The 12,650-nt window shown below is 49.1% G+C and overlaps 1 protein-coding gene across 50 annotated transcripts in view; it reads right to left on the bottom strand.

Annotated features, from left to right (window-relative positions):
* The window catches only part of Lrrfip1 (leucine rich repeat (in FLII) interacting protein 1), a 132,015-nt gene that overhangs the window by 57,616 nt on the left and 61,749 nt on the right, over nucleotides 1–12,650 (bottom strand). For all 50 annotated transcript variants that reach the window (XM_006529209.4, XM_017318960.2, XM_006529212.4 and 47 more), the window contains exon 2: nucleotides 2,680–2,766. In XM_006529209.4, the coding sequence (XP_006529272.1) occupies nucleotides 2,680–2,766 (87 nt within the window). The remainder of the gene's footprint in view (nucleotides 1–2,679; nucleotides 2,767–12,650) is intronic.

Here is a 12,650-nt window from a genome sequence, read left to right as displayed (position 1 = left end):
CTTGGTGAAAGTCACCCAACCTAACAGTATGAGCATGACGTGGGGCCAGCTCACAGCCTCATCGTATGCCACTGCCCAGAGTTCTTGGTTTGTCTCTGATAAGAGTGGAAACAGACAGCGGGGAGGCACATCATGCACTGGAAGGACAGTGAGACATGAAGTGCAGCTGACCCCCAGAACTAGCAGAGCAGCAAAACACCCTGGGAATTTTGGCAGATTGCTAGGGCTGGGTCTGGGGCTCAGTATGGAATACCTAGCATATATGAGAACCCGGGTTCAATCCCCATTGCTGCCAAAAGGAAAAAGAGAAAGAAAAAAAGAGCAAAGGACTGTGGGAAAATCAGGGTGAGGGGATAGTAGAGAAGCCTAGAGCATGGGGAGCAGTCTTGGAGGGGGTGCTCCCATAGGACTCTTGGCTCGGCAGATGACAAGAGCTACCCTCTGTAACCCTAAGAAACAGCAGCCTCCAGCCACAGAACTATCTACCTCTCCATGCAACTACTCTGTGGCTCCCACAGTCAATGGGAAGGGTTAGCAGGGCCCTGCACACAGTAGGCCCACAAGTGTCTACTGAACGAGCAGAAATGTTTCACAGAGAAAATGATAGCAGGAGGTCTGAGAAATAGCTGGGACTTGGTTATTAAAATAAAAATTAAATATTCAGTCCAAATAAATTGGCCCAGTTTGTACGATGCAGCCACGTTAGCCGAGGAGCTCAAGTTGGGATGGTTCCCTGGGCCTGGGCGGGGCCCGCTCAGAGGTGCGTGACAGTGGCCTACAAAGCAGTAGGCTCTTTTCCTATTTTCCATTTGTGGGCCCAGATATTTGTCTCTGGTGAGTTTCCTGAAGATGTTTCCTGGTGGGAGCAGCCAGACAGGTGTTTACCTGGCCTGACTCCCCTTAGGCCCACATGACCCTCGGCCAAGAGACCAGGAGAGGGAGGCACGTCAGTTAACTCGAGGGGCTGTGAATCACAGTTCATGTGGTAAAGCCCAAATAATTAACGCAGAACCCAGGACCACTTATTTTCTGATTTTTGAAAAATAAACCTGCTCAGAAGGGAGACAGATGCTAGGAAAACACTGACCCCAAGCTTTTCCCAGAGAACTAAAAGAAAAAAAACACACATAAGGCCAGGTGGTGGTGGCATCCGCTTCTAATTGCAGTACTTGGGAGGCAAAGAGGCAGGGGGATCTCTGTGAATTTGAGGCCAGCCTAATCTACAGAGGTAGTCCCAGGACAGCCAAGGCTACATAGAAAGACCTTGTCTCAACAAACAAACAAAAACCACACAAAAGTACCAACTTCTAAATGTAAAATCACAAAGACTAAACACATTACACTTTTGAAATTTTTTCATTTGTATTTGTAACCGGAAAGAAAAAAATGAGTCATTTTCCAATACTGGGTTACTTTTCTGCTCATAGCTTAGCATAAAGGAGACGCTTGCCAAACCTATCTAAAGGTCACTCTGTAATCACCACAGGGTAGGGGTGAGGTCCCTCCCTGTGGTGACTGCCCTGACTGCCTTCCCCACACTGGGGCTCTGGTTACCCCTTTTAGGCTGTGGCTCCCAACACTCTACAGCTACCCACACGCTATCTCCAAGTTTCCTTCCCCAAATCAAGTCTGGCCACATCCCCTCTTCTGCTGATATATTTCCTCCTGGGATGGCAAAGCCCCCAGGCCGAGGATGGTGAACATCTTAAGCTGTGGATCCGCCACCCCTACAGTACACGTGACAGGTTTGGGACTTGCTGATCTGGAGGAGGAACCTGCTGGTCTTAAGAGAATTTGGAATCCCAAGCTTCCATCTGAAGTTACACAGACAATGAGCATCAGCTGGGGTCCATTAACAGAACCAGAACCTGTACATGGAGGACGACTCCAGCAGCTGGTCTCAAATCTGCATGGCCAAGCTCAGTAGCATGTGGCTGAAGCAAATACTCCCCCAGAGGGATCATTTATCAGTTACAGGAAAGGTTGTGAAGAAGCCAGGACCCTAACGTACTTACAGAGCCCACACGCTGGCTGTTGGAACAAAATTCTGACTCAAGGTTTTAAAAACCCACAGTAGACAAGATGAAGGGTTGAAGGTACTGATGACCACCCCGGTCCCCTAGAACACATTTATTTGTTCCTGTGGCTACTTATTCCAAAGTTTACACTAACCATTGATAGATACTAATAAGCCTCAAAGCAATTTTGTTTTTAAAGGAAAGAAGTTGACCAATTAAATTAAAAGAAAATCATTTTGGTCTTTTCTGGTTCTAAGAGGATCCAGACCCTACTCCCCCGCCCCCCAACGCCCTGTTAGAAGCCCAAACCCAATCCTCTCAAGCTCCTCTCAGCTAGAAAGCTGTCCTAGGAACTACGACTAAAGGGCAAGCTCTCAGGCTGCGAGCATCTCTCTGGCTCCATTAGGTCTCCAGTTGGACAGCCATGCCTAGCATCTGTGCTAAGTGCACACCAGGGCTAACCTGGAACAGATGTCCAGCATTCATGCTGTGTGCACTCTGGGGCTAATCTGGAACAAGAACTACAAGGAGCACACGCATTCCAAGCTGGAGCAACACTAAGGTGACAATGACGAGAGCAGGTGCCCAACAGCAGCAGGTACGCTGTCTTCACAGTCCTGAAAGAGAAAGAGCCAACCTCGGAACACTCAGCCCCCATTACCTCTTTCTGCTGCCGTTCCAGCTCCTTCATCCGGATCTCTCGAGCCTCGGCTCGGGCTGCACGCTTCGCTGCGAGCCTGGCCTCCGCCTGAAACAGACCCAGAAACCTTGTTAGAGAACAGACCAGGCAACTTCCGGGCATGTAGTTAATGACACAGTAGAGAGAAAATCTTGTTTAGGGCTTAACAAGCACACTGTGTGATTCACAGATGCACCGGAGAGGCAGGGTTGTCAGGAGTAGGAAGAAGGGGAGCTCCGCCTTTATCTAGTTTCAATTAGCTGGGTGGGGTCCACCAAAGTCCAAAAACCTTACATGGGAAATCTCAGAAATAAAGGATTATTTAAACATGTCCGATGCTGAGCCGCGTGATCAAATCCGGCACCATTTTGTTCTGCCTCGCTTTGCCCAGAGTTTCCACCATCTGCCTGTTAGTTACCGTCAGCTCCGCGCCAGCAACAGCCAGAACCTGTCTTGAGGTTGCCTGCCCTCATTTCACTTAGCAATGGCCCCCAAGCACAGGGAATGGTGATTCTGACAGTTTCCATATGCCAAAGAAGAGGTTAGAAGTACTTCCCTTTAATAAAGACGTGAAAGTTCCTGACGCCAAAAGGAAAGGAAAAGCCTATGCTGAGACTGCCATGGTCTGCAACATTGTTGTTACTGTGCCCGGCTTAGACATAAAGATCCATCATAGGCACATATGTCCAGGAGAAACACAGCTCAGCAGAGTTTGGCACCATCTGCTGTCCCCTGAGGACAGGAGGACGACCACTGAGCCCTAACCAAATGCCAGGTGGATGCTGTCCTAAGAGCTTCTTTTATGTTGTATGACACATTCCTTAGCCCTGTCCCGTATCAGAGTCCGGGGTTCCTACAGGGCCCCAGTCTGACAGCCTCACAGACAGACAGATCTACTCTGTGAGACTCCTGCCAATCCCTCGTGGCCCACCCTGCTGCCCTATGACTTCCCTCTCCCCTGTAAGAAGCTCGGGTTCTCCCAAGGGCACAGTGGAGGGCTCTGGATGGTAGAGACCCTGGCTGTCAGAACACATCTGACTAGGCCAACTAAGGGGTTATAGATGGCATTTTGACCCCGTTGCATGTCTATAGACCATATGAATGTTCTTATCTCATACATCCCAGCATCGAAGGAAGTACAAGGCAGAATGTTCAAGAATTCAGGTATTCTCTGGGATCAAGTCACTCCTTCTTGGCAGGTAAGCTCCCTTGATACACAGTCAATAATTCTTCTACCCACAACTCTGGAGTTTTGCAATGTCTCACTGATTCCCTGGTCATTTTAAAACAGCACTCTCTGGGCAGCCCTCAACTGGCTAGTGGGGCTGGCCAGGAAGTGGCAAGAGCCTCAGCGTGCCTGGCTTCCCCAGAGGCACACTCCCATAGGTGATAGGTACTGAGGGCTGACCTGCATACTACCTCCCTGACTGACTGTATGTATGTATATATGTACACACACATATACATGCACACACACACACACACACACACACACTATATATATATATATATATATATATATATATATATATATATCAGAAGACAAACTAGTCTTTCCTTTTCCCTTCCTTCCTCTTTTAAAATTTTTTCATTGTTGATTCTTGTACTTGTAAAAGACCAAGGTCTTGCTATCTCCATAGCCCAGGCCAACCCGAAATTCACCATCCTCCTGCCTCAGCCCTCCCACACCCTGGCATGCTGGGATTTCAGGAGTTCACAATCATACCCATCCCTGATCTCATTCAACTCTAATCTAAGTTGAATTCTAATCTAAATTGAGTCACAAGGGATTTCTTTCCGACTTCCAAGGAGTTGACTTCATAGCAGACTTTGTGTGGCCCCTTATCAGTCCAAGCCCAGGTTTTTCAAATCAAAGGGTAATCAACACTGAGGCCTGGGCTGCAGCTGGAACACAGTGGTGGGGCACTGCCTTGTCATGGCTGTGTCAGAACTCTGGCTCTTGGTGTCATTTTGAAGGTTCCACACCAGGCACATGGGTTACTTGAGGTCTGTAAGAGCCAAGGGTGGGTGTGTGTGTCTGTAAGAGCCAAGGGTGGGTGTGTGTGTGTGGAAAGCTCCTTAGATTCTCACCCTTGGGTGAGAGGGTAACATGGTCCTGGGCCTGTTCCTTTCTAAGAAGGCAGAGACTAGGGAAGAGTTTTGACAGCAGTATTAGTCCATTAGCTTAGACACGGAGGAACAGGAAGGTTTGTGAAAAAGACTAAAAGGATAAGAGGGAGGCAGAGGGAGAGAGAATTTAACTGTCACAGTTCTAGAAAGGCCTACAAGTCCTAGGAGGGTCACCAGGACTGTGCTGACTGGTATATCGATGCTCGCTCTCTCTCTCTCTATGTAGGCACCCGATAAGGAGTTATCTCGAGTGTATGTGGGCAGAGTTGTGAACATGATAAGGTCACACCTGTCCCTACATAACTTTATATGTCAGAGAGAACTGTACAAATTAAGGGCTTTCACCCGCTGACCTTGAGTTGAGCAAAAAGAACATGCCTGGTGGGCTTAGATGAGGCCTCTAAGAGAAGGCCAGGGCAAGCCTCTTGTTGGTCTTGAGAAATCTGGATGCCATATAAAAGAGAGGCATGTGAGTAGCTCTCAGGTGACAGCCAGCAGGAACAGTGACCACTACCCTATAACCTCCAAGAAAGTGAAGCACAAATGAGCTCAGAAGAGGATCCTGGGGTCCAAAAGAACCCAGCTTGGCTAGCTGTTAATCATAGCCCATTAGACCCAGAGCACAGCAAGGTTGAGGCCTACATTCCTGACCCCTAGAGCTAGGAGGTCAGATGAACACTACTCAAAGCTGTGAGTCTCTGGGTAGTCATTACATACCAACAAATGCCCTCGATTCTGAGATGACATTTGCCCTTGCTGGCCTCCTCTAAGCTGGGGACACTGGGTACCACATACACATCCCAAGTCAGGATGCCTGGCCAGCTAGCCCTTCATCCCATCTGGATTAATTCTTGGCACTGGATCAAATGGGGTGCACATGCCACAAGAACCCCCCCCCCGGGACACAATTCTCATTGTAGTACACTTTGGCCACCATGCACCTTGCTCTTGAGGGCATCAGTACTAGAACCTGTAGAGCCACCAGCCCTGCCTTGAGGAGACTAGGCCTGGGCTGGCAGAGGAGCCACACGAATGAAGCCTATTATGTGCCAGCTGCTCCTGATATCAGGATTCAGAAGACTAGTCTGTAATTCAATACATCTGTGGGTCCTTGTAAACTCCTCCACTTTTGGCACCCACATCTCTTACAGTGCTCACATGACTTGTGGGGAGACAGAGCCTCACACAGTACAGGAAGTGAAGGCAGTCATCTTGTTTTCTGGAACCTGCCCAATCAAACACCAGCAGATAGGGGAGCCAAACAAGGACACTGATCCAAACCCTCTACATGTGACTGGGCATGTCTTCCTGAGACAAACCCTACCTACACTCGGTGCAGCTCACACGAGCTTTGAAGCCAGAAAGAAACTGCCAATGCCTCAGCGGCGCACTTCCTCCTATTCGGCCACGTTGCCAAGAACGGCAACATGCAGACAGGAGTTGGAGGATGACGGTCATGAATATGAGCCCTACGGAGTCACCAGGGAAGGCTGGATGTGACCCAGTTGTGAAATGAACTGAAGTACAAAGCAGCCAAGGTCCACCGTGTGGCACCCAGCCTCCAGAGTCATTCCCTGTGCACAGTGCAAAGCCCTGAGCTGTTCAGGTGGTTCTCGGGTCATCGGCTGCCTTGGGCAGGTCCTTCAGGGGTGTAGCACAAAGCTTTCCTGGACAGATGCTTTGCCAGAATACAAAACCATAGCATGAGGTCACAGACAGGTTTAAAATTCTCCAAGGCACAACCTTCCCCTTGCTGCCGGTAGCCTGTAGAGAGTGTCCTGAGGAGCACCAACAGGGACCCGCTGCCTCTGCTCCAGAGGCCCAGACCACCGGGGATGCACAAGCCCCTTGCAATGCTGGTGCTTTCCCAATGGCAAGAGGAACCTTGCCCTGTGGAAGTACATGTAGGCCTTGGGATATTAGGCCCTTCCTTTTCAGGATGTAGAAAGGTAGAAAAGGAAGGACAGGGTGGTGGCAAGGAAGGAACCAAACCCCAAAGTCATGTTCACTGGTTGCTGAAAAGTGCATATGGTTCTGTTGGTTGCTCTAGAAACAAACTGTCCATGTATAAGCCCATCATGGCTCTCCACCTTGGTTCATGGGCAGGGCAGAGGTAAGAGGTGACAGGCCCAGTCTCCTGTGACAAGCCACAGGCTGGCTAACTTCTTGAGAACTCCCAAAGCTACTGGTTTAGAATGTGAGTTTTCTCTCCCCTTCTATGGGCCTGTGGCTGGCACTCCCCTAGCAGCTGTGGGCCCAGGCCTGGGATCCTATAAACAGCTTTTATAGGCTGGGCTTTTAAATTGAGGCACTCCTGAGGGTGGGGACAGCCAGAAAGGTCCCATAGATCACCAAAGCTGCCTAAACAATTCCACAAAGCTGATCTGGCTCCAGATTCGAATCCAAGGGCACGCCTACCTGGGTGAGACAGACAATCCAGGAACACATCCACCCCGGTGACACACACAATCCAGGGACGCACCCATCATGGAGGAGACATACACAACCAAGGACACATCATGTACCCTGGGTAAGAAGGATGGCAAGGAGAGCACCAGAGAAGCACAAGTCTGACCCAAGGCTTCAGGTCTTCCACCTACCGCCCCTAACACCAGCCCTCTGGTTTGCTGCAGACTCCCTTGGCCAAATGTCTCGTTCACTGGCTAGCTGGAGGCATCATGTCCAGTGAAATGCCTTTTGTGGGCTATATAGCTGGATATGTGGCAGCCCCAGGGGCAGGCTGGCAGAGGAGGCTTCAGACACCTGTGTAAGAAGTCAGTGGCACGTCTTGACAATAGGTAAAGTATGCATTGTGGGTGTCACTGAGCAACCTCACTACCTCACATAAGTATTCCTGAGGCTCCTGACGGGAGCTCGTCTGGTCATGAAAGACTAGACACATGATTCACGCAGTGTGCTCAGCTAAGGTAGGTCTGCAGGAGGTCCACCCCTCACCCTCGGGGAGTCCTCTAGCACCCAGGCTCAGCTCATGCCAGTCCTGAGCCTTGGGGACTTTCCTGAGACTCAGGCCTAATAAGAAAAATATGCATGCCAGACCCTCTCCCCCTCTGGATGTGGTACTGACACCAGAGGTCCTACAGAGTCTAAGGAGAAGACGGAAGGATTTACATGCAAGTGTCACAGCCCTGAGGAAGTTCTTGAGAAAGGGGGTTGAGACAGTTTTGGTGTCAGGTCGCTTCCTCCAACAGACTGAGGAAGCCTTAGGGCCTGCAAAACCAGCTCCCATCCCTCCGTCCACAGGCAGACTCCCTGCACACGGACACAGGCAGCTCAGTCCTGCAGCGGACCTGGTGGCAGGATGTAACAACTCCAGGGGAGATTGACAGAGAGACCTGTGGGTCTCAGATAGACAGACAAGGGGCCCAAGGGACACCAGCACCTCCTTGGTCTGTCTCTTATGGTATGGAAATGATGCTCCATGGGTCGACTTAGATGTAAAGATGCCAGTACTGGGACGAAGTGTCTGTGCTAAGGATGTATTCATTGAAACACCCAGGCTTTAGAGTTGAGTAGAATTGATAGCATTTTCACCTGGGCATACTGCATCATGACATTATAATCTACGGCCATTTCAGAAAACTTGTAGGGATGCAGTGGAAGGTCACTCGTGTGAACACAATGGGAATGTCATGGAGCTGAAGTGCCCAGGGTGGCACCCCCAAAATCGCTGGCTTGGTTTAGAATCAGGCAGGAGCCTCTGTCCTGGTGTGTGCTCCATCCCTGAGAGAAGGAACAAAAGCCTTCTTCCATGGGAGCTTGGAAACCCTGGTGTGCACCCACCCACACCCACGTTAGTGTGGCCGACAAACCCATGGTGGTTTCCAGACCGGGGTGGAGGTTGCAGAGTGACAGAATCCCTTTCCTGAGTTGCCTTGGTTACAGGAAGCAGCAGCAGCTACTGACTTTTGTTTCTAAGGAAACCCCCACAGCTTATATTCGGCAGACTCTAAAAACAGTCTGCCATTGAGTGCAGCCAAGTGAGTGCTTGTGGTGGAACAGGAAAGGGCAGGCATTAGCTGGACACCTCTGCAACAGTGGCCAAGGCCGGCCTGGTCCAGGGACTGACTGCCCATGTCCCTGGGCTGGCATATGTGACTCATCCCATTCTTTAAAGACATGGTCATCTTTCCAAAACCTATCTCCCCTATGGGGTCCCCAGGAGCAAATAACAGCTGTAACTGTGAGTGAGGACACTAATCACTCTCCATTTTCTGATATAGGGTCTTTCACTGAGCCTAAAGCTCATGAGTTTGAGCAGACTAGCTGGCCAGCAAGCCCCAGGGAGACTCCAAACTCAGTTCCTTGTGCTTGAGCTATAAAGCATTTTGCTGTGTCCCTGAGCACAGCCTTCTGATGGCCCTCAGCTATACTAACATACCTGCCCTCATAGGACTCTAGGCTCTGGCCACAAGATTAGTGGGATCCCAGCTGGTTCCTCAGTGCACTGGAAGGGACAAAGGGCATAGAGCTAAGGGCCAAAGCTCAACCTCCTTTGCAGAATGTCTTTAAAAACACTATCAGAAAGAACTAAGGTAAATTGCAGGCTCTAAAATTATCCTTTAATGAAAAATCAGTTACTTTAGCTCCTAGCTAGGCCCACAGATCCAATGAGGTATTACACTGCTCTGTGCTTGAGGGCACCCAGTAGGCAGACCCAGAGGTGCCCAAGACTGAGTCAAAGATTCTCATGGGAGAAGAGTTCCTGAGTAGAGGTAGAGAGGGTGTCTGCAGTCCTGGCCTGGAGTGTGAGTTCTACAGTTCTGGGACAAAGCTTGGTAATTCAGTTGCGAACATGTTCTCTTTTCCAGAAGTAAGAACCAGGCGACACCATTTCTAAGAGAAACGGGCTTCGTGAGGAACCGGATGCTTACCTAACAAACATGACATCCTAGGTCATGTCTGGCACCAAGGGGGTTGGAGACAATACATACCACACTGGCAACAGCAAAGCCATGACTAAGGACTTGCAGGGTCGACCAAAGAGGGCCGCTTCCTCTTAATTTAGGGGTTCTCTCCAGGCAGACCCTCACCTCTGTCTGTTCCATTCTAGACTGTTCCCAGAAACCCACTCCTAAGGTTTCACCAACTGTTGACACTGCTCTTTCTAAGAATAAGCCTGAAAACTGCAGACCCCAGACACGGAACAGCTTGTGACAACTTGCAGCAGACTACTGTCCACCAAGCAAAACAGCTGCTGCCTTCGTCAAGTAAGCTGGGCCCGCAGGCAGGATGGAGCTGAGTGTTGACATTCCTTAATGGGAAGGGGGTGGAAAGTCACTGGAGATCTCTGCCTCTCCTCCCAGCCAAGTTTATGATTTTCTGTCCCTAATTGCTCATGGCTGTGGGAGTCTCAGAAGGTGCTAGAATATATAGGAAATATTTAGGCTAGAGGAGGTTAATCTAAAGGGGCTCCCATCTACGTGGCTTTAGGGAAGCCATCATTCATGCTGAGTAAGGTCCTTCCAGGGCAGCTGCTTTCTAGTCAGCCATATTCCTTCACCTGTGATCTCTATACGTGAGCTAAATAAATTCTTTGGTTCCCAAGGTTGAACTGTAGTGAAATGGTACTTTGATTTATCGATGGGACCTTGGGAAGAGTGGGAAGACATGTTACATCTCCTTAGGCAGGGAATTCTCACAACACACCCTTTCTCGTATTTGATCCACATTCCTGGGAATAGCTATGGAAGAAGCCTCGTTCTAATGCAATGAATCTGTCAATCTGGGTTGGAGGAGGAGAGATGCCACGATCTACCAGATAAAGCCTCACTCACTATGATGCCTGCCTGACAGGGACTTAGAGTCCCTCAGCATTACCAGGGCCTGACGTTCAATCCCATAAAACAGATTCACAAGTAACATCTAATATGTCAGCATAACTTAAAAAAAATAGCAAAATAGAGGCTCCTACCAATCTTCCACTTCCACTATTCTCTGCCTTAGTTAGAAAAATAGAGTCCCGTCAACATCCTCCCTTGTGAAAATTACCAGACATAGAAAAGGGTAATAAACTGGGTGTGGTACCACATGCCTGTAATCCCAGCACTCCGGGGCCAGAAGTGGGAGGATCAAGAAATCTTGTCAGCTATATGAGACCTGGTGTCAAAAAAGGAGTGTGTGTGTGGGGTGTCACCCACACAGAGAAGAAGGGGAGGAGAAAGGATTGTGTGTGGGAGGGGTGACTGGGGCGGGCAGTGAGTGGGGATGTGAAGTGAATAAGTAAAACAATAAATTAATTAAATTAAAAAAAAAAAAAGCAAGCAAACACAAGGAGTGGGGGTACCTGAGTGATGGAACCCCACAGCTGCTGAGAGAAGCTGATGTCGGTGGTGACAGCAACTGCAGTGGAGGCAAATGGTGACATGTCTGCTCCCTGCCAAGTTAGCCTGAAGCACGCTGTATACAGTGGTGCCACAGTCAGCACTAGTTTCAAGCGAGCTGACCAGGGGTCTGACTCCTCCACACCCTGTCGGATGGGACTCAGCAAGCCTCCTGACTTCCTCAGTCCCCATTTGCTCCTTATCTGTAAATTGGAGATAGCTAACTGTCTACTCCTATGTAGTAATGGCTGACACCCCACCAGGCTGATTCAGCAGGGGGCCTAGTAAATTTAGCTACTTTTACGACTTATGGAGTGTCTTCTATGACAGTTACTGATGGAGGGAGAGACACACGAAGGCAGTTCACACCAAGTTCAGCAGTGCCAAGAGACACACAGTGGCCCTGGGGAGGTTACACAACGGAAAGGTGCACTCCACCTCCACCTCCACCTCGCACCCACTCAGCCTTCTTCCTCTAGGAAAATTCTCAGTAATTTCTAAAGCTGCATCTACCTGTGCATTCCTGTAAAGGGTAATCAATCAATCTCTCTCTCTCTCTCTCTCTCTCTCTCTCTCTCTCTCACACACACACACACACACACACACACACACACGTGGATCTGAACTGATGTTGTGGACCTAATATGATGGTCTTTATCTGCAATACAATCCCAGCACTCAGGAAGTGAGACAGGAGGATCACAACTATGAAGAACGTCAGGCCCACATAGTACAAACCTGTGTCCTAAAAAGTAAAATAAAATAAAATAAAAATCACCAGGATGGCTCCGTGGGTAAAGGCGCTTAGCATGAAAGCCTGGTGGTCTGAGGTTGGTCTCTGGACCCATATGATGGGGGTAGTTTACCCAGTTGTCCTCTGGCCTCTGTACATATGCTGTAGCACACATCTCCATTCCCCTCCAGTGAAATAATAAAAATATCACACACACACACACACACACACACACACACACACACACACACATATACACACACACACATACACACACACACATTGTTGTTTGTTTGTTTGTTTTCCTGAGACAGGGTTTCTCTGTGTAGTCCTAGCTGTCCTGGAACTCCATCTGCAGACCAGGCTGGCCTCAAACTCACAAAGATCTATCTGCTTCTGCCTCCCAAGTGCTGGGATTAAAGGTGTGATCCACCCCCAGCCTGGCCAAAAAAGTCATAGAGGACTAGAGTTTGGATCCAGTCCCCACATCAGGCTGAGAGGGTGAGGAGACCCTCACAGACACCTGTAACTACAGCTCCAGAAGATCTGATGTCTTCTGGCATCCTGCACTCACACACGCAATGCTTATACCCACACATACACATACACATAATTAAATAGTAAAAATGCTTTTAAAAAATACTCGTTAAAACAATAAAAAGACCTGCTATTTTGAAAAAACATTTCCACTAGACAAGCAAGTCTCCATTAAAAGTAAACTCTCCTCCCATGACTTAAGGTGAATCCCT

The sequence above is a fragment of the Mus musculus genome, chromosome 1, assembly GCF_000001635.26.
Source record: "Mus musculus strain C57BL/6J chromosome 1, GRCm38.p6 C57BL/6J".
Classification (NCBI taxonomy): domain Eukaryota; kingdom Metazoa; phylum Chordata; class Mammalia; order Rodentia; family Muridae; genus Mus; species Mus musculus.
Note: the sequence above shows the minus strand (reverse complement) of the source record. Positions and strands in the feature narration are given on the sequence as shown.